General features: G+C 43.8%; 1 protein-coding gene across 1 annotated transcript in view; it reads left to right on the top strand.

The window, feature by feature from the left end:
• Positions 1 to 20575, top strand: part of ACAD11 (acyl-CoA dehydrogenase family member 11) — a 110219-nt gene extending 89644 nt beyond the window's left edge. Inside the window, 7 exon segments of the mRNA XM_083188582.1 lie at positions 2261 to 2327; positions 5539 to 5624; positions 6954 to 7025; positions 12985 to 13139; positions 15021 to 15137; positions 17938 to 18047; positions 19716 to 20575. Coding sequence (XP_083044708.1) covers positions 2261 to 2327; positions 5539 to 5624; positions 6954 to 7025; positions 12985 to 13139; positions 15021 to 15137; positions 17938 to 18047; positions 19716 to 19827 — 719 coding nt within the window. The 3' untranslated portion in view covers positions 19828 to 20575.
• The last annotated feature ends 1435 nt before the right edge of the window (positions 20576 to 22010 follow it).

Here is a 22010-nt window from a genome sequence, read left to right as displayed (position 1 = left end):
TCTATGAACCTACATATGTTTGCCTATGTCCTTTGTAAGCATTGTGAATTCAATCTGTTCAACAATTGGTCACTATATGTGCAAATGTTGTAGAAGTGCACACTGCAATTACATTTTAAAGATATTTTTAAACATATAAACATTCATTTCACAATTACAGAAATCTAGTTAAGGCCAATTTGAAAAAATGATCTCATTGTAGCTACTGAAGATGAAAACCAATATCAATACTATAGGGCAGTGGTTCCCAAACTGTGCGCCTAGGCTCCCTGGGGTGCCTTGGAGCACTTGCAGGGGTGCCTCAGATTGTTGGTCCAGAACCAATTCAAATTATTTATGTTCAATGTAATAGGCAAAATCAGTGCTTGTGGCTTTCAATTATAAAATATGTGGATAAACAGAAGTGAATCATTTTCTTCACCATATAACTGGACCTAAGGATGGCATTTAAGCACAACTTAAATTTTTTTTTTTGGGTAACAAACTTTTGGCCTAGGGGTGCCCTGAAAAAATATTTTGATACTTTAGGGTGCCATGATTCAAAAAAGTTTGGGAACCACTGCTATGGGGGGTATTCAATCACCGGCGACCATCTACCGACAGGGGAGATGACCGCCGGGCCCTATTCAATGCTGTCTTCCTTGACCGCATTGAACAGGGGAGCTCGGCAGAACGAGCCTGACTTCACAAGCAGTTGGGCTCGTTCTGCCGAGAACGGCCGGGTAGTGATGTGCTCCTGGCTGCAGCTTGCCCCTTCCCAGCCGCAGTTCGCGGCCACGCCCCCTTCTCGGCCTGCTACAGGCGGGACATTGAATCCCACCTGTGATTTCTTGGTTGAACAGACCGAGAACGGGACAGGGTCACAGCTGTCGAGCAAGTACGACAGCCGTAACCCCAGATTGAATACCCCCCTATGTAGTGAATACAGTACAGTACATAGTGGGAGCATGCATTTACATTTCATCAACTATGCTGCCACTTGTGTGATGAAATGGAAATGCATCACAGTCACAATATAACCAGACATACTGTATCTGTTGGTGTTGCTTTCATAATCTCCCTTTTTTCCAAAGTAAGCAAGTATGCTCATTTATCTATCTAATCATCAAGGGAAATAAAATGTGTGTGAGACTGTAGATGTGTGTTATGCCAAAACTATCTGGATGCAACATAGCTGGTGGGAGAATTCAGAGTTCAGACCAATAACCTTAAATTCCAACCTGATGACAGGGTTTTTAGCTGTACTTAGCTTTCAATATGCATAGATAAAAAGCTAAATTGCTTAAAAATTTTTGCAGCAAATCACACATCTACAGTATTCAGGCCCCCATACACTAGTCCGACTTGTCCTAAGGACGAGTCAGACTAATTTACCCTTGAGCTCCCCCGGTACTTGATGTGCCATTTTTACTTGCGATAAATCGCATTTAATTTCCCGGGGAACTGCAGCAGCAGCGGGGAGCAGGAGAGCAGGGATTAGCAGCGGCAGCAGAATTTTAAAAATTATTTTCAAAAGACCAGCCAATTCACCGCCGGCACACACCTACGGATCCGTGCTAAAAAGCACCTGCGATGCGCCGCTGATGGGTCTGATCCGATACATTTTATGTGCAGCAGGTTCAATCTGTAGGATCCGACAATGCAGAGGGGACTGTACAATAGTCAGAGGGGAGGTCACACACATCCGATTTGGGCCAATTTCTCGGCCCAGTCCATCGGGATAGGGTGAAATCGTCCCAAATCGTACTAGTGTATGGGCACCTTTAGTCTGTTAACATTCCTGATATTTTCAATTCATTCTGTACTATGAAAACATAGACTCTCCTGAAATTCAACTAATAACATCACAATATTATCTACAACCATAAATGTGTATACATATATAAAAAAAGAAAAGTAGGCGGCAGGGATACACATGCAGAAAGAAAAACACTCCATACAGGAAAAAGTGGGGACATCTCAAAAAGTACAATGGTGGAGAGGAAAATACAAAGATCTAGCTACAGTTTATAGGCTCTTTTTGAAAGATATTCAAATTGAGCTGCGTGCACAGTTGACGAACAATCTTGATAAACAACTGGCGGGTATGCGCATCATCATTCGTCGTTTGTTTGTTGTCAATATATTTTGTCAACATATTTCATCCAGGACACTGGGTTCAATGGAAATGTCTTTCAACTAAATTGGTCAAAAAAATTGTACAGTGTGTATGCACTTTTACATTTATTTATTTATTTCATTGTTTAATCTTTATCTGCAGGTGCTGGAAATCCCAACTGCAAAGTGGCGATTGTAATGGGCAAAACAGAAAATGCATCCTCTTCCAGGTATCATCAATAAATCATTTGAATGTTAAATATAGGCCTATTTTCACAGACAAATGTAAATTATTACTTTAGAACCAACCATATTGTTTCCAATGTCTAAAGAGGAACTTATTATTGGGGAGTCTGTAATACATTAAACCTTTTCCTTATTTTCATAAGATTAAATTATGTTTAATACTAAAGTATTTTGTTAGTACAACATATGATACATTGGGGCCTATTTTCAAATCATTATTCGGTGGATACATCCATTTTACCCGCAAATACTAGGTATCCCATTGGCAAACCAAGGGGGGTTTCTGGTTGATGGCCACTTGCTTGGAACATTGTATTGACCATAGAAGGTCGACAGGGCTTAGGGTTGACACCTGAAATAGGTCAACGTGACTAAAGTCAACAGGGTTGGAAAGTCGACAAAGGCTTAAGGTCAACAGTCGAAAGGTCGACATGAGTTTTTCACGTTTTTTGTCCCAAAAGTTGACAGTTGACATTGACACCGTCAAAGTGTACTGCATCCCCTCGCGTGACTCACTGCACTCGCCATGCTTTGGGCACCATGCCTCGCTGCACTTGGCACACTATAGATTGTAAGCTTGTGAGCAGGGCCCTTATACCTTTCACTGTCGGTAATTACCCAGTTTGTTGTATAACTGTCTCCTATTGTAAAGCGCAGCGGAATATGCTGCACTATATAAGAAACTGTTAATAAATAAATATGTTATTCTCCCACCATGCGTAATGGATGGTAGGATATGAAATACCGCCTGTCCGCACATGATGGCTCAACAGAAATGTGAAAAACTCATGTTGATCTTTCCATTGTCGACCGTAGCCATGTCAACCTAAATGGAGTCGACCAAGTGACCGAATCTCACAGAACTGCTGCACAGGACCAGTGGTGGCAGCTTCAGCAAGGAGAAGAGACAGGAGCCTTAACTCCCATACACACTTAGTGATTTTGATATGAAAGAAGCTCCGTTTTGTCGTTTGAGCTGCTTTCAGCTCAAAAGCCGCCCAGTGTGTATGACCCGGCGATGTGATGGCGAGTGCTGATTCTCCAAATCTACATAGAAAGAAGCACATTTAAAAACAATACTTACACAAGTCAGATACATATTGACATGCGTCAATCATCTCAAATGCAGATGCGATATTTAGCCAGCCTCAAATATTTGTAGCAGCCATATTTACTACCTTATTCTAATGTGAGATCCTGGGTAGCTAATAAGGATTTGTGTGTGTGTGTGTGTGTGTGTGTGTGTGTGCAAGCAAGAAGCCACTCTACCTTCTGTTTTTAGCCAGTCACTGCAACCGCCATGATTAGTATTGGCACTTGTACTTTCCTCATGCTTGGTGCACCAGATATGTCTAAAGCAGGCTTCCCACCTCAGTATGCACGAATAGCAGTCATCTCTAGTTACAGTACATATGACATGTCCACTGTAGAGGAGAGCTCCGGTCCTGCTACATACAGTAATGCCCATTTTCCTGTAAGACCGCTAAGTGAGATCCGTCCAACTCAGAATAGAGTGTAATTCCGCAGAAATCCGCATCTGCACATGTGCTGTGTGCTAGAACTTGCCATTTGTGTCTGCTCACAGAAACTCAGTCTGACTCAGAATTAGCTCCAGTGTAATAAATGTGTCTTCTTCCGCCAAATTATAGTGTAAAGATAGCTCGGGCAGTATTAGTAGTAAAGGCTAAGGACACATTACCCTGTTTGTGCACAATATACACAAGAAGATATTGGGGGTAATTCAGACCAGATCACACGAATTCACAGCGGCCAGTGTTCAGTGTTCACCATGTAAATAAATGTGCTTGCTGTGCGAATGGATGTGTACGGCTACATATCTATTCGCAGCATAGTGAATATGTCCAAAATCCATCGTAAATGGCTCACAGCAACTGGTTTGTACACTGGTCACTAGTCATAGCAGGCTCAGGGTAGCCAGGGACTTACGCGGCGGTGCAATGGAAAAAGCCATATCCGGCCTGGAACTGACGTCACACACCTTCCACTACAAGCTCAGGTATGTCAAGTGTTTCCCCAGACACTCACAGCCTTTTCCTAGGCACTCCCACTAAACAATGACCAGATGACTACTTCCTGTCAATCACCTTGCAAAGGGTTTGTGAATAGAAAAGGAGCAGGATTTTTATCACATGTGTGCTACGGGCTGTAAGCATGTGCAATGAGTCAATATTCGCCCCAGGTGCGCCCCAGGACACTTGCAGGGATGCCCTGGGTTGGTGGTCCAGGACCAATTGAAATTATATTTGGTCATTGTAATAGGCAAAACCAGTACATATGGCTTTCAATAATAATAACATATGTGGACAAACAGTAGTGAACCCTTTTCCTCACTTTGGCCCTTATTCTGATCCGATTATGCGGCCAGGACCGTGCGTGCGAAACCCCGCCTTCCATACGGATCGCCAACTCCGTCCGTACGCGGTAAGAAGCTGGCCGAACGGACCGCACGTGTATTTTTCACGGAATACGCCTCCTCCATCTAAGGGAACCTCCCCCATCATTCGATGGTCGCAGACCGAGTGCTCCACCAGCTCCCGCAACCTCAGACCACACGGACATTTTTCCGTGCAAAAGCAGGGATCTGGGCGGGCAGCTGACATCCGGCGATGTCATATGTCCGCACCCTACACGTGCGTCACGGCCGCATTACCATATGTACGCCCAGCGTTTGCATGGGAACGCCCATGAAACGCGGGGTGTATGCATATGGTAATGAGCCCAAATAGCCCTTCACGCCCCTCTCCACCCACTGTTCGGAGTGTTCACATATCATGCGGGATTTGGCCGTACGCCCCGCTCGCACATGCGCAGAGACGCCTCTGCACATGCGCAGACTCAAAACATCGGCGGGCCGAACGCACACGGATGTATCCGCACCGACCAGAATAAGGGCCTTTATAACTGACCCTAAACATGACATATAAACACAATTATTTTTATTTCATATTTTTTTTTCTAAGTAAGAAACATTTGGTCTTGGGGTGCCATGAAGAAATGTTAATACTGTCTAGATTCAAAAAAGTTTGGGAACCACTAGCTTATTATGTCTTTAGTTTTTTTAACTTCCATTAGATTTTGAGTACGACAAATCGTGGAAGTAAACCGCCAGGATGCAATCACAACATTCAGGTTCACTTTGTATGACTGATTGTGTTTTATTTTTGCCTTCCCCAGATACAAACAACATAGTATGATCCTTGTGCCCATGGATACAAAAGGTGTAGACCTTGTAAGAGCACTGAAGGTGTTTGGATATGAAGGTAATGCTAAAAGTATAAAGGTGGCCATACTCTACCAGGGCCGTCTTAACAGCAGTGTGGGCCCCTGGGCAAAGCAATGCACTGGGGCCCTTACCCATTCTCCCCTCCTAGGGGGTGCTATCAGCAGCAGCTTTGATGTCCCACGGGTGGCAGGGGGTGCTCTATCTTCCATTCAACATGTAGGACCTGGAACAGTAACTTCTGCTAGTTACTCCTTTACTGCACAGGTGGTAGGAGGTTGAACACGAACGTGTGGAAGGGGGCACTGAGCTGAATGAAGGGTCCCTTGTAAATTACTTCCAGGGAGGTAGGGGGTGTTTTATACGCTGGGGAGGGTTGGATAATGGAGTGGGCTTAATATTCATCATTTTCCGGTGGTGACTGCAGATATCTTCATTATCTGGAAATAGATTTCTTAGCCTTCAATAGTATAAAAACCTAGAGTCCCAACTTTCAGGAGGTGCTGGGAACTTGGGGATCAGAGATCAGGACTGAGCCAGAGCAATCCATTGACAAAAAATATAAAACTGTACACCAGTCGTTTGGAGCTGGAGCAGGGACCGGCTGCTGGAAGGCTGATATCTCTGGTTCTGTGCATGATAGAGACAAGCCACTAGTGTCTCCAGAAAGGGGAGAGTCCCAGCTTTTGGAATGTACTCTCAGAAAAACTCTAAGTCCGAGAGAACCTGAGAAATATGACTGGGAATTGCAATTAACAGGTCAGATGTGGACTGCTGCTTTGAAGATGGATATCTCCAGTTCCCAAGGGCCGATTTTAAAAATTCTGGTATCCCTGGAAAAAGGGGATTCTCAGCTATCAGTTTAGGGCCCTTATACACCTGGGGCCCCTGGGCAAGTGCCCATTAAGCCCATACGAAAAGACGGCCCTGTACTCTACTGTGAGAAGTCACAGCAGTGTATGTCCAGTCTCTCTACCTTAATCCACTCGGGACCTTCCTGGGTGGAAGGATCGCATGCGGTCTTTCTGCATGTGACATATCGCATGCAATCCAGTTCCACACTTCCATGAGGGTAGACGAATTTAAGGGTCGGACATGTAGCAGGTCCGACCTCCGACTCAGATCCTATGCTCATGGGACCACACATCGGATCGGATGTCAAACACATCCAATTTTGCCATTTTTCACTTGATCACTTGGCCCAATCCATCAGAAAGAAATCACAGATTCAGCCAAGGAACTGATAATTACTAATTGTCTGCCTGTTCTAATATGAATCCGAGGTGAATACTAATGTAGAATTTCACAACCAATTGTCCTTTTAAATGTTTTATTTATTTATAGTTTCAACAGGAATTTATATTCTCAGATACCCATCATGGAGGACACTTTGAAGTACACTTTAACAACGTGAGAGTCCCAATCTCCAACCTTATTCTGGGTAAGTCCACATAGCAATCGCTTAGATAGATAAGTGCTCTGTTTTTTATTATTCTTGCCTAGGGTAATTATGGCCCTGTTCTCTGGGAAATGTTTGGATTTCATAATACCGTAGTACTGTACTTAGGAGCAATCTAAATTGGCGAGTTAGCCTTTTTATAGCTTTCGGCTGTTAGCTTGAAGGAATGTGTAACAGATGTGTCTGGAAATCCCCGTTCCACAAACCATACAGAAAACAGGAAGGTGGCTGAAAAGTTATGACATCTAGCCTTGTAACTGAAAACATAGGTCGCTATGGGCAGAGGTGTAGCATGGAGCTGTGGCACCGGGAGAAAGCTCTTTTCACGGTGCCGCCCCTACATATAGACAAGCACACATACTGGAAGAGTGCAGACATTACTCCAAGCATCCAGCTGCTCACAATCCACAGTTATACTACTACACATTATACGGGTATGGATCATTGGATAGACAGCAACTGGTTCAACACCATTAGGTCAACACGACCGAAGGTGAACATGCAGGAAGGTCGACGTGACTGAAGGTCGACATGGGTAAGGTTGACAGGGTCATTAGGTCGACACAAGCATTAGGGGGAAGGTCGACAGTCAAAAGGTCGACATGTTTTTTTGTTTTTGTTTTACCCAAATGTCGACACAGTCGACATGGACACTGAAACGTAGCACCACGTCCCCTTGAAGGACTCGCTGCGCTTGCCATGCTTCAGGGTTGGTGCCTTGCTACGCTCGGCACACTATTTTATTCTCCCACCATACTCTAGTGGATGATAGGCCATAAAATATTGCCTGTCGTCATATGTCGGTTCCAAAAAAACATGAAAAACCCCATGTCGACCTAATGCTTGTGTCAACCTAACCTATGTCAACCTTCCTGCATGTCGACCTTCAGTCATGTTGACTTTCATGCATGTCGACCTAATGGTGTCGACCTAATGCTTGTAAACTTAGTGTCCATATCCCCATTATACAATCACCTATACTACATGGATTATTATATACAGGTTGAGTATCCCATATCCAAAATGCTCGGGACCAGGAGAATTTTGGATAACTGATTATTCCGTATTTTGGAATATTTTAATATTTCAATGATGTATTTTGAAGTATCTTGCATTTATGCTGTATAAACACATAAAATAAACACAAATATATTTTATTACCACATAAAATACACACAAATATATTTTATTTGTTCAAAAAACAAGGTTTCAAAACATGAAACTAAATTTGTGTACTATCTCAGATATTGAATTTGAAAGCCAAGCAATCATTGTCTTGTACATATATAGTGTCAGTTACATATCATGTCCTCAGTAGTGCTGTTACATATGTCCCCAGTGAGTTTTTAGCAAAACAATTTTTTTTTCCACTTTCTGGAAAGTATGGTTTTCGGAATAATTCGGATAGCGGATATTCGGATACGGGATACTCAACCTGTATCACCTTGTGCATGATGTGGTTTACATCCCAGAGGTCAGCATGCTGGCCTTCAGTATACCAATGCTGTCAACTTGACTGCCCTCACAACATCAGCACTAGAACGCCTTGGTGCCAATTACACATTATTTCCCCAGTACTGCCAATTACACATTATTTCCCCAGTAATGCCAATTACACATTATTTCCCCAGTACTGCCAATTACACATTATGCGCCCAGTAGTGCCTGCCAATTACACATTATGCCCCCAGTAGTCCTCACACATTATGCCACCAGTAGTGCCTCACACATTGTTTTGTTGGCTCAGAAACTGTACACAAATGGCTCATTATTGTTGCATTTATGTTAAATACAGGTATATGAAAGCTTGTCACTGAGAAATCCTCTCAAAGCTTACTTTGTGTGCAGCAGTTTATGGTTACCAGACGTGGGGAATAAGAGTACATACTGTATATTGTTATACAGTAAATATGCTGCATGTTGTGTGCAGAAGTGTTCTAAAAACATAATAATTGCCTCCCTTTTAATTGTGAAATATTTGTGCATGAATCCAAATGATCACACTGTAAGATTTTTTGTTAAATAATGTATTATTATATTGAACATAAATCATATACAATAGGGAGCCACAGTATATAACATGTATGTCTATGTTGCTGTCCTGATTGTACTAGCAGTTTGGGTATGTATCACATTTTGAATTCCCTGCCCTATCAGAGCAATGTTTCTTTCATTTTCGTTTATGGTCTTGTTTTGGTCTAATCCAACAGTATCACTAAAACATTGTAGACAGCTGTATCCTGTGGAAGTAGGTGCTGGTCATTACCTTTGTGTTCATTAGTGCTTTAATATGTTTAGTTTCCACATTTTTTAAGATATCTGTTTCCATATAAATACGTATTAATTACTCAATCTTTTGTCAACCTTTTTTGAATTGTTATATTTGTTGACACATTGGGTGACATTTAATAGGATGCGATTTTTAGACACTTTCAAATTTGCCCATTATCGCACTTTTTAAAATCACATTTTTTGCTGCAAATTCTCATATTTAATGAGGTGCGTGTTCCGGGAAAAAAAGTACGATAAGTGTGATAATGGGCGAATTTTAGTCATGAAAATGTGCGAATTTTAGTCATGAAAATGTGCGAATTTGAGGTAATGTGTGAATTTGTGTGTAAAAAAAAAAGAAAAATGGTCCCTCCTCCTGAGCATAACCAGCCCCAGGCTCATTGAGCCAGACCTGGTTCCAAAAATACGGGGGACAAAAAGTGTAGGGGTCCCCCGTATTTCTGAAACCAGCCTCGGACTCTTGCACCGGTCCTGGTTCCAAAAATACGGGTTAAAAAAATCTGGGGGTCCCCCGTATTTTGAAACCAGCACCAGGCTCCAACAGCCTGCGGTGTCATGCCACAACCAGGGGACACTTTTTATATAAGGTCCCCCGGCCGAAACATGAGCACCGTGGCTGGTCAGCCTTGGACGGGGTACCTGGAGGAGTGGGTACCCACCCCAATAAAGGGGTCCCCCCCCAGGCTTCACCCGTCCAGGGCTGAACCCCCCAGGCTTCACCCATCCAGGGCTGAAGCCCAGGGCTGTCACCGGCTTTCATGGCCAGTGGACACCGGCCTGATAGGGTTAATTCACACATTTCTAACATTGCTTTATGCAGGAGAACTACAAGTGCCAGCAGACCTTCCCCGCATGCTGGGACTTGGAGAACCACAAGTCCCAGCATGCGGGGCATTAATGGGCCCGCTGGGACTTGTAGTCCACCTGTAAAAAGAATGTTAAAAGAAAAGACACACACACAGAAAAGTATAACTTAAGTTCACACACAAACACACACCTCACTTTTACACCAATATACTTACCAATTCAGGGTCCAGCACTGGTCTCCTGCATAGCCAGCTCACCCCACACTGACAGCGGGGTGAGCCGGCTTTCTCCTGCACAGCTAACACATTCTGTAGTGCTGTTCCAGCGCTACAGAGGCTGATAGCGTCTTGGGCTTATGTGTCTCCATGGAGATGCATAGCTCAGCCAATCAGGGCTGAGCTATGCGTCTCCATGGAGACACATCGGCCAATCACACTATCAAGCTCTGTAGCGCTGGAACAGCACTACAGAAGGTGTTAGCTGTGTAGGAGAAAGCCGGCTCACCCCGCTGTCAGTGCGGGGTGAGATGGCCATGCTGAAGACCAGTGCTGGATAAAAGTATATTGGTGTAAAAGTGAGGTGTGTGTTTGTGTGTGAAATAAAGTTATACTTTTCTGTGTGTGTGTCTTTTCTTTTAACATTCTTTTTACAGGTGGACTACAAGTCCCAGCGGGCCCATTAATGCCCCAAGTCCCAGCATGCGGGGGAGGTCTGCTGGCACTTGTAGTTCTCCTGCATAAAGCAATGTTAGGAATGTGTGAATTAACCCTATCAGGCCGGCATCCACTGGCCACGGGCGCCGGTGACAGCCCTGGATGGGTGACGCCTGGTGGTCCAATGCTGACCAGCCATGGTGCTCATGTTTCGGTCGGGGGACCTTATATAAAAAGTGTCCCCCGGCTGTGGCATGAAACTGCGGGCTTTTGGAGCCCTGTGCTGGTTTCAAAATACTTTGTCCCCGGTATTTTTGGAACCAGGACCGGTCCAAGAGTCCGGGGCTGGTTTCAGAAATACTGGGGACCCCTACGCTTTTTGTCCCCCGTATTTTTGGAACCAGGTCCGGCTCAATGAGCCGGGGGGTGGTTATGCTCACGAGGGGGGACCCAACGCCATTTTTATTTAAAAAAAAACAAAAACACTGGTACTCTTTACCTAGAACGGCGGGGGTAAAAAATCGCGGGCACATAAAAAACGGGTGCGACGCGATGGCCGCGATTTTCCCATAGGGATCAATGTTAAAACTGTGATTGGACGCGATTTTACAGTTAAATGCCTCAATGCCCGCGATTTTTACATAGGAAACAATGTTAAATGGGCCACAGAGCCCAAATAGTCACCGTCAAGTGTGAAATGGCCCCCACAATTGTTAACGCCACCCCACGATCAACGTCAACCCGAAGCGTGGCGAGCGCAGCGAGCCCGCGAGGGGCGGCGGTACGCGTCCTCCGACCTTTTCATACCCCCACTATCCACGTCGGCGTGGAGTTGAGAATAGAATAGTGTGGCGAGCGCAGCGAGCCACCGAGCCCGAAGCGTGGCGAGCGCAGCGCGCCCCGCGAGGGGACGCGGATACCTTCACAGGTAAACGCGTCCCTTCGCGGGCTTCACAGGTGTCTGCGTCGCCATGGACACCTGGGAAGCCCGCGAGGGGACGCGTATAACTGTGAAGGTATCCGCGTCCCCTCGCGGGGCTCGCCACGCTTCGGGCTCGGTGGCTCGCTGCGCTCGCCACACTATTCTATTCTCAACTCCACGCCGACGTGGATAGTGGGGGTATGAAAAGGTCGGAGGACGCGTACCGCCGCCCCTCGCAGGGTCCCTGCGCTCGCCACGCTTCGGGTTGACATTGATCGTGGGGTGGCGTTAACAATTGTGGGGGCCATTTCACACTTGACGGTGACTATTTGGGCTCTGTGGCCCATTTAACATTGTTTCCTATGTAAAAATCTCGGGCATTGAACACTAAAATCGCGTCCAATCTCACTTTTAACATTGATCCCTATGGGAAATAGAGGGGCATCGCATCGCACCCGTTTTTTAGTGCATTCGATGGTCGCGATGGGCGCCGTTCTAGGTAAAGAGTACCAAAACACTTTTACACAATTTTTGGAGGACCATGCACAGATCTCAATGATCTGTGCAGGGTTTTGGCAAATTCACCTGTCAGAACCTGGGCTACATATGTGGCGAATTTTAGACACATTTTCCCGATTTCGCATCTCATTAAATATGCAAATTGTATATTTTAAATGGGAAAACATCTGGATGCGAGTTCCGGCGCGACTAAAAATCTCACTTTCAGAATGTGCGATTTTGCGGCAAAAAATGCGGAAAAACACACAAAAAAATCACATTTTCGCATCCTATTATATGTCACCCATTGTTCTTGTTCTAATGAAATGGTGTTTGCTTGCTTGTGATTTGCTCACATTGCTGTGAGGTCTTTGACCTCCTTTTACAGTGTGACTGCAGTGTATGCATCAGCTGTATACATATTTGCACAACCATGTTTTCTCATAATTCTTTTTATATTTCTCAGGAATTAATGCAGCAAGGTCCATAATCATGCTGTGTTACATTAGTATTTAGGCGCTGTGTGGTTATTTTCTTCTTCCTGGCATTTGTTTGCTTTCTCTTGAAATAGTTGTATAATTTATTTATCTTCCTGAAGTATCTTATCTGAAGTGCCCACAATTATGCATAGCTCTGTCTTCTTGTGGTTCATGGGACTATGGTTCACCAGTGTTTACTCAGATTAACCCATTAGTTCCATTATATAATGCTTTTACCACCAAATAACACTTGTCTAAGGATTCACATGTAATTGTCTTCCCTGACTCAGGTGAGGGTCGAGGTTTTGAGATTGCCCAGGGTCGTCTTGGTCCTGGTCGTATACATCACTGTATGAGGACCATTGGGGCAGCAGAGGCTGCTCTACAGCTAATGTGTGCAAGAGCTGCCCAGAGGAAGACATTTGGAAAAAAGCTTTATCAACATGTAAGCACAAGGGCTAGCATAATTATGGGGGGTCACGGTGACAGACAGCATTATTTGGGGTTACAGAACATGATATCGTAATGTGGTTGTAATGATATTGGGAATGTATCAATTGAGGCATATTGTCTTTATTGTTGGACGTTGTTTCAGTACTAATACATTTGGCCCCCAGCCTATTTGCCTGGTAAACAGCCCGTGGTAGCGCCAAGCGTCACAGGTATCCGCGTCCCCTCGTGGGCTTCACAGGTATCCGCGTCCCCTCGCGGGGCTCACCCCGCTTCGGGCTCGGTGGCTCGCTGCACTCGACACGCTTTATAAAATCAACTCCACGCCGACGTGGATAGTAGGGGTATGAAAAGGTCGGAGAACGCGTACCACCGCCCCTCGCTGGCTCGCTGCGCTCGCTGCGCTCGCCACGCTTCGGGTTGGCGTCAATATTGGGGTGGCGTTAAAAATGGGGGGGGCATTAAACATTCTTTTTTAACATATTCAATGTGAAATGGGCCATATTGGCCCATTTCACATTGTCACCTATGTAAAATCGGGTTGATCGCGTTGATCGCATCGCAGGCCATTATAATGGCCTGTGACCGACACGATCAACTCGATTTTCACTTTAAAAATAATTTAACATTGTTCCCTATGGGAAAATCGCGTTGATCGCGTCGGTCACATCAACGCGTTTTTGTCTTTCACCAACAAATTAGCTGGTGATTGACACAAAATTGGGTCCATCGCGTTGATTGTATGCCTTAAGTGCCTTAAACTTAAGGCATACAATCAACGAGATGGGCGCCGTTCTAGGAAACAAGTACCCAGCTTTTTCTATTACAGTGCATCTTATTTAAAACAGTGTGAATAGGACACACAAGGATTAAGATTGATGTTGATTAAGATGATATGTGGCATGCCTGTATTCTGTGTTCACCCGCTGCTGTATCTGTATCTGAAATGCTACGCTACAGCCTTTTCCTTTTATATCATACTTGTCTACTTTTGGAAACTAATTTCAGAGAGATTATAGTTGGTAGTAAATCTTTTGCACAGTGCCGCATTGAGGGTACATGTCATGCTCCACCCAAAGGGCGTGTCTAGTTCCATATATGGGGATATTGCGAAAAGAGATTGTGCACGTTGCACCTAGAAGCGTGGGTGTGCATTGCTACATCTGAGAGGAATCTTTTAAAATGACTTCTATCCAAATTTAGATGAGCCCCAAAGCAGTTAGTAAGAGCTACTATACTTGGTAAAGTGCTAAGAAATGGTGCTGTTGATTCAATGTAAATGTATCTGTCTCTCATTCCTTTTTTCCCCATAAATGTAACAGTGTAATGTGGGCTAGGTTGAAATGAGGGAGATTGCTAGAGTAATGAGGGAGAGAGGGAGATTGCTTTTATTTCAGGGAGTCTCCTGCAGAATGCAGGAGGGTAGGCAACTATGTTTTATATGTAACGCAATTTTTTGTGCACATAGGATAGATGTATGTGGACACATCTGTAAGTGGGGCAAAGCTGGCATCCTTTTGCAGCATTATATGTGGACATAGAAACTGGTGATGTTTGAGGCATGGCTTTTAATGAAACTTTTCCTAATAGCAGTGCATTTCCATGGAATACCTTTTTCCTAAACAGGATGCTATGCACAATCTCTCATAAATCTTCTTTCTCTTCAGGAGATCTGCAGGTAAACAGATGTCTCCCCGTGATAATAGACGCAACACAAAAGCCTTAGGGAATGCTTTATTTCCTGTTAGATGTTTAGGGAATAAGCAAACACACTACTTGTATGTTGTTTTTAGTCAAATGCTGTGGTAGGATTACAGGATGTCTATACACTTTTTTTTTATAAACGAATGTGCTGTCCCTGTTTTTCTTCACACAGGAAGTGGTGGCTCACTGGATAGCAGAAAGCCGCATTGCTATTGATCAGGCAAGATTGCTCACGCTGAAAGCTGCAAAAGCCATAGACACAGTGGGTAGTGCACAGGCTCGCAAACAGGTACAGACAACAAGGTTATCATTATAAATATATTTCCATAAACACACACACTCACATGCACTCTTGCACATTCACACACACACTCACTGGCACTCGTACAGCTGACATACTCTGCAGTGATCCAGATGCCGACGGTGGTGAAGAAGATACCACTTGGAAAGTTGAGTAATTACTGCCTAATTAAGCTATAAATAAACATTTTAGGAAAACTCAGCCCTGGAGTCCTACAATTGAATAACAAAACCCACAGTTGCAGGAAAAATCCTGTGCTGTGGGTTTTTTTAATTTCCATGCCGGCAATTTAATTCACCTGTTAGTGCCACAAATACAAGTAATGTCAATTTACGCAAATCTTTGAATCAGGTCCCTCGCCAGGGTTGCCTACCCTCCCGGATTGGCCGGGAGGGTCCCGGAAATCGGGCCCCCCTCCCGGCCCCCGGAAAGGGGGGCAACCCTCCCACAATTCCCTTCATCTCCCACGAACCCCCTTCCCGGCGGAGGGGGGTCCGCGGGTCAAATGACCTTATTGGCCACTTGTGGTATCCTGAAGCTGTTAAGATGGACTACAACCGATGGCACAGGTGGAATTAGCCTTATCGGGAGTCCTCACTGCTGCGAGGGGTCAGGTATCCAAGATTTGAATGGCAAGAGACTTCCAGAAGTGGGGGAATCCGAACAGATAGATTAGCAGGTGGGGCTGAACTCTGTTGTATGGTGATTGTCCTTGAAGTAAGAGGGGTCCAGGCAAAACAACACCAACGCGTTTCACAGTCCTGCTGATCAAGGAGTCTTGGATACCTGACCCCTCGCAGCAGTGAGGACTCCCGATAAGGCTAATTCCACCTGTGCCATCGGTTGTAGGTTGTAAGTCCAATAAGGACTTCTTCTAAACAACTTTTCCCAGGATCAGAGCAGGTTCTACCATCCATAAATTGGTGACTACCATCCTTGAATTGGTGACTATAATTTGGGTCCACGCAAATATTCTTTTACTCCATATAATCTTTTTTAATTTCACATTGTTTTTATTGTTTTCTTATTGTATTTTTATTGTCATTAAATATTATTGTGTTATTGGTAACATTAAGCGCTGCTTTCTTCTGTTTATTTAATCTGTTTACTATTTGAGAGCTGACTACTCTCACAAGCAGCCGCTTTTGATTAAGCAACTCTGGGAAAGCGCTCTATACTAACCATCGGTTAGCTCCTTTCTTTTTTGTACAAGCCTAGTGAGTGCCTCTCACACAGCGCTGGTGACCGCCAGTTTCCCTGCGCTGGCAGACTCCGGCGGAGAGGGGATCATGCGGGCACTGGCGGAGAGGCGCTCCAGCTGTCTGAGACGCAGTTATGCTGTGTTTCATAAATGTATTCCGCGTCCCCTTGCGGGGCTCGCTATGCTCGCCACGCTTCAGGCTCTGGGGATCACTGTTCTCGCCACACTTTATAAAATCAACTCCACGCCGGATAGGGGGGGTATGAACAGGTCAGGGGGACGCGTAACGCGTCCGCTCGCCAGGCTTTGGGCTGGCGTGGATAGTGGGGGTGTTTTAAGAACACATATCTGACAGAGACGCTGACTACGCTGGCCGCAGGAACACTACGCTACTTCTGACAGGGACGCTAACTACGCTAAGCGGCTGCGGGAACACTATGCTACTTCTGACTGACTACGCTAACTACGTTGGCCGTGCGAACACTACGCTGATTCTGACAGGGACGCTACGCTAACTACATAACTGGCGCTGTGCTATTACACAAGTACCATACAATGTGCTGCCTACAATAAGTCCCTTCCCAATTACAGGAAATGTGCCTAGCTCCCAAACCGAGCACCATCATCCATATACAGAATTCAATACCCGAACATTTTGTCATAAATTTGGGCTGTTTACAGTTGGTCACTAGGACTCCCTATCTATGGGTACGAATAAGTAACGTAATCTGTCTTAAAAATATCAGAACATACTATACAACAAGGGATAAGCTACTATAAACATGGGTTGAACTAGATGGACGCAGGTCTTTATTCAGCCTCACCTACTATGTAACTATGTAAACCAGTTGCTACCCTCTGCCTCTAGCTCCCTCAGTCAAAAGGTCAACCACTATTGGTCGACAGGCAAAATGTCAACATGGCCAAAAGGTCAACATGCACTGGGTTGACATTGCCAAAAACGCCGACACAAGCAATTGGTCAAGGCCAGCATGCACTTTTCATGTTTTTTTTTCATCCAGATGATTTGTTCATGGACTACAATTAGGAATGGTAAAGCAAGCCAATGCGAAGGTATGCATTACACTAATTGGGGGTCCATGTCGACATAGACACCAAAAGATTGAACAACTCATGTCGACCATTTCTATGTTGTCCTTTTGCTTGTGTCAACCTTTTGTCCATTTTGACCTAGTTTATGTCAAACTTTTTTTCACCATAGACCAACAGTAGTTGACCATATGACTGTCCACTTTCACACTGTCCACCTAATGATCCACACCCATGCAATTCAGGAAAGGCTTAAAATTCTCATATCAAAAGTTTGGTTATAGTTGTCCTCCAATGCAGGCTTATCAACAACAACTGTCTTAATGTAGCACTTTTTCTAATGCACCATGTGACACAAATACTGTAGGTGGCACCTTTTTATGTAGCATAAATAAACCACAAATTAGGTTTCAATGTTAATGTTATATCACATTTCATTTGATATAACATTACTACAACAATTTATGTTGGATGTGGCAAAAAAAAAATATATATTTTATTATAAATATATATAATAATGTTTTTATGTATTTGCAGATTGCAATGATCAAAGTTGTGGCTCCTAGAATGGCATGTCAGGTAGCAGACCGTGCAATCCAGGTGTTTGGAGGAGCTGGGGTATCTCAGGATTCTCCACTGGCTTTCATGTGAGTGGTTCTCTCTGGTACTTGAGAATTGGAGCATTTTATATTTATTTATTTATTTATTAACAGTTTCTTATATAGCGCACACATATTCCGCAGCGCTTTGCAGAGAGAGTATTTGAACATTCACATCCGTCCCTGCCCCAGTGGAGCTTACAATCTATATTGTAACCTCTACAGAAAATATGCATCTATAAACCACAAGCTTTTGCAAAATTAATCTGTCACTGGCACACTTATATGTCAAACGATAATATATAAAGAACACAAATGGGGGAGTATCCATTTAGTCCTAATGTGTTTTCACCGTTTTCCAGGGATCTTAATTGACTTCTCTGACCCATGTGCTATCATGGATCCACGTGTGGCTTATCGGGTATTATGCTTTGGGTGCATGAGGCATTTGAAGCATAATCTGTAATGTGTGGCATGTTATCAGGGCTAATTGGATAGCACTGGAGTATCCATTAGCTGCAGGAAGTTATAGCAGCTAATTCATAGGCGTGCGCACATTGAGTGTTAATGCTGTACCCCCACACCCACTAGTAATACCAGCAATACCTTTTACCAAAGACTTTTGCTTTTTAGACCTGTATTCCATTAAAATAAGTGCCCATCAATCAATTATGTGTGTTTTGCATTAATAATTGTTTTACACCTTTGTCATATCACTACATATCTGTGTATCCAGATATGATTTTGACTTTATTTGCACATACTGTTACACAGAGTAATTAGAAGATTAAAAATGGTGTGGCTGAGAGACGTTTTATATTGTAGTGAGTGCACGCCTAATTAGACAGACCCAATGGTGGTGTTAGGCACACCACTTTGACAGTGCACCCCCTAATAAAATGTGCTGTGCACACCTATGAGCTAATTGGATATCATTGTATGCATTCTGCTGTCTGCCTGACAAGTCTAAAAGTTAATAACACACCACACAGTCAAAAACCCCCAACCCCATTTCACCTAATTATTATGCTAATCCAGTGCCTAAAAATGCTAATGAACAGTCCAAGCACTGACAGGAGATGTGTACCACACGGTATGCATTCACCATCCTAGTGGTGGGGATGCCGGTGCTTATAATACTGACACTAACATCCCAGGACACTGGCGCCGGATTACCATCATTAATGAAGATGCTTAGGGTTAGGCTGCATAGGAGGGGGGTTAGGAACTTAGAAAAGGGCTTAGGTTTAGGGACTAGAGGAATTAGGGTTTGGCTGTGAGGAGGGTTATGGTTAGGCTGCAGGGAGGTAGGGTTAGGGTTATGAACTTAGAATGGGGGTTAGGTTTAGGCACTAGGGGAGGTTAGGGTTAGGCACTAGCAGGGGTTGTTAGGCTGCAGGGGGGTGTGCGCAGTGGCTAGGGTTAGGCTGCGGGGTGGGGGTGTTAAGGTTCGGGGAGGACATGGGGAAGGTAAGTTTACTTACTAGACCTCTGTCTGAAATCCCTCCATTGGGATGCTGGCATTGATATTCTGAACACCAACATCCCACGACACCTATCATCTGTATGTGTCCCACACCATACACCTAGCTATACCCTGTCAGCATACTTCCTATATATCCCTTTCCCTGGTGTATTGTATGTAATGTGCTCTAATAAGGCTGTATTACTGTACAATAAAAGGCATGGGATTGATGAGTAAAGCATGTCTTTCAGGTATTCAACTATTCGAACACTTCGTATAGCAGATGGTCCTGATGAAGTTCATCTTTCTGCCGTTGCTAAAATGGAGCTTATGGAGCAGTTCAAGTTGTTGTCCAAAATCTAGCAGTCATAACCTAGATTTACCTCTCAAAAAGATCATGAACCCTCATTGTGTTCTTCTGCTAAATCCTTGTTCCTTGCTAAATCTATTCTCTAGATTTATATACATGATTACTTGCTACTAATAACAATTGATGTTCTGCATTTTCATATTGTTTTGAAAATAAAACAGTCATCAAGGTAAAAGAAATTGAATTAACGCTAAGTACTGTACAAATTTCTATGTCTAAAAATATATCACCATTTTTATAGTAAATGGGTAAATAACAAAATAACAATCATAACAAAGTAAATTACCTATAAAAGCTAATCGGTATCTGTGCTTTCTGTTGTCTTACATGTTTTCTTTTTTTAATTCTCATAAAGCCCTGTACACTCGGAGCAATTTAAGCCATCATCGCTGGCTAAATGGTCGCTGAGCGACTATATCGCCAGTGGGGTTTTTTTGTCGTGGGAGATAAATCTCTAGGAGCGCGCTCCCGCATCCAGCCCTTAATGGTCGCGATTTCTAGTCAAGAGAAAAATATAGAGAACATTATAATTTTTTTTAAATATCATTGCCACTACTATGTTAATTAATAATTTATTCCTATCCTTTACCTCTGATAGTCTTTATTTACAGTACTTGTGTATTCATTTATTTTTTGCAAGACAAAAGGGAAATGAGGGGGTAGGGATAGGTTCTAGGGCACTGGACAGTCTGACCTCAGTGAGAAAAAGGCTAACTCCAAACAACAAATTTATATATAGTATGGTTGAGGAGGTGCTCCCTGGGAGTAGGGTAAGTACAAATGGAAAGAAATATGTCCAAGAGAGGACATATAGAAGTCTCCCTGTGTGGGGCACAAGCCTTTGATTTAAAATTTAACTTTTAATAGGTATGTGTTAAGAAATCCCTCAAATAAGTGAGGAATATATTACAATAAACATAGAACATGCAGCTGGACAAACGTGACAATAACAACAATTATTTACAATTGGTAAGAAAGCAGTGAAATATTAGGGCTTTCTAAATTTACAGTATCCCAGGATATCTGGATGTAATTTTTAATTTATATACAATGTTGTATGTTATCCTGGTGTCGATACAATTCTAACAGTCTGAAATCAAAGAGAGGGGTGTTGGTGTCAGAGTGGGCTCATGCAATGGGGGACACATCACTGATAATTGCTACAATAGCCATATCCCTTCAATACATGAGCAAGACACACTAGATTAAAGGCGTTGTATGAGTCTTAATGTTTTGTAATTATTTATTTTAACAGCAAACAGAAATATCATGTAAAAAGTGTGTGGCAGACACTGTGAGAAGCTGTTAAACAATGTAGCAGAAAGTGTCTGTAGTTTGAGCAAGGTCTATGACCTCTCTAGATAAAACTCTGTAGAGGTAAGGACAGTGGTAGGTTAGCAGATACTTGAGTTGTATGTACACTCTGGGTGGCTGCTGCCTACGCATGTAACCAATGGTTTAGTGAATGCGTAGTTGAGCGGGCTCAGGGTGTGCCACAAGTATGGTAATTTTGTGAAAGATAGGTTTCTGCTGTTGCCGCAGGTAACCCCCCTCACCATGATGTCAAAGACAGAGCAGAGTCAGTGGGTGGAACTGGCGGGAATGAGAGAACCTCTGAGTAGGGGGGAGTGGAGGAGGATATAGTAAAGTTGGTTCACTGTGTCCCTTCGTGAAAAGCTGCTGTCCCCTGTGTACAAGTGGAGATATCCCTTTGTAGTGGACAGGGGATGAGCGATTTTACTTAGGCAGTGTAGCCAATGAATATACAGTAGTGGCTCCAATGGTGGTTATCAGTGCCCTTTAGTATCAATCCTGTTGTCTAACTGACATTGCAGGAGAAGCACATTAATAGCACTATGAGACAACACCCAATTAGGAGGGCAAGTAGGGTTATGGTAGAAAAAGATTGGTACTTGTTTCCTAGCACGGCCACAATCGCGGGCATCGGGTGTAATTTTTAGTGGTCTGCGACGCGATGCCCCCGATTTCCCATTGAAATGCATTGAAAAAAGTCAAAATCGCGTCGGTCGCGTCGCAGGCGGCTAAAAAAGGCTTAAATGGTCCAGACGCGATGCCCCCGATTTCCCATAGGAAACAATGTTAAATGCCTCAATTTACCCGCGATGCCCCCGATTTCCCATAGGAAACAATGTTAAATGCCTCAATTTACCCAAAT

Source organism: Crinia signifera, chromosome 5, assembly GCF_055691185.1.
Source record: "Crinia signifera chromosome 5, ASM5569118v1, whole genome shotgun sequence".
Lineage (NCBI taxonomy): Eukaryota > Metazoa > Chordata > Amphibia > Anura > Myobatrachidae > Crinia > Crinia signifera.
This window is presented reverse-complemented; position numbering and strand designations above follow the sequence as displayed.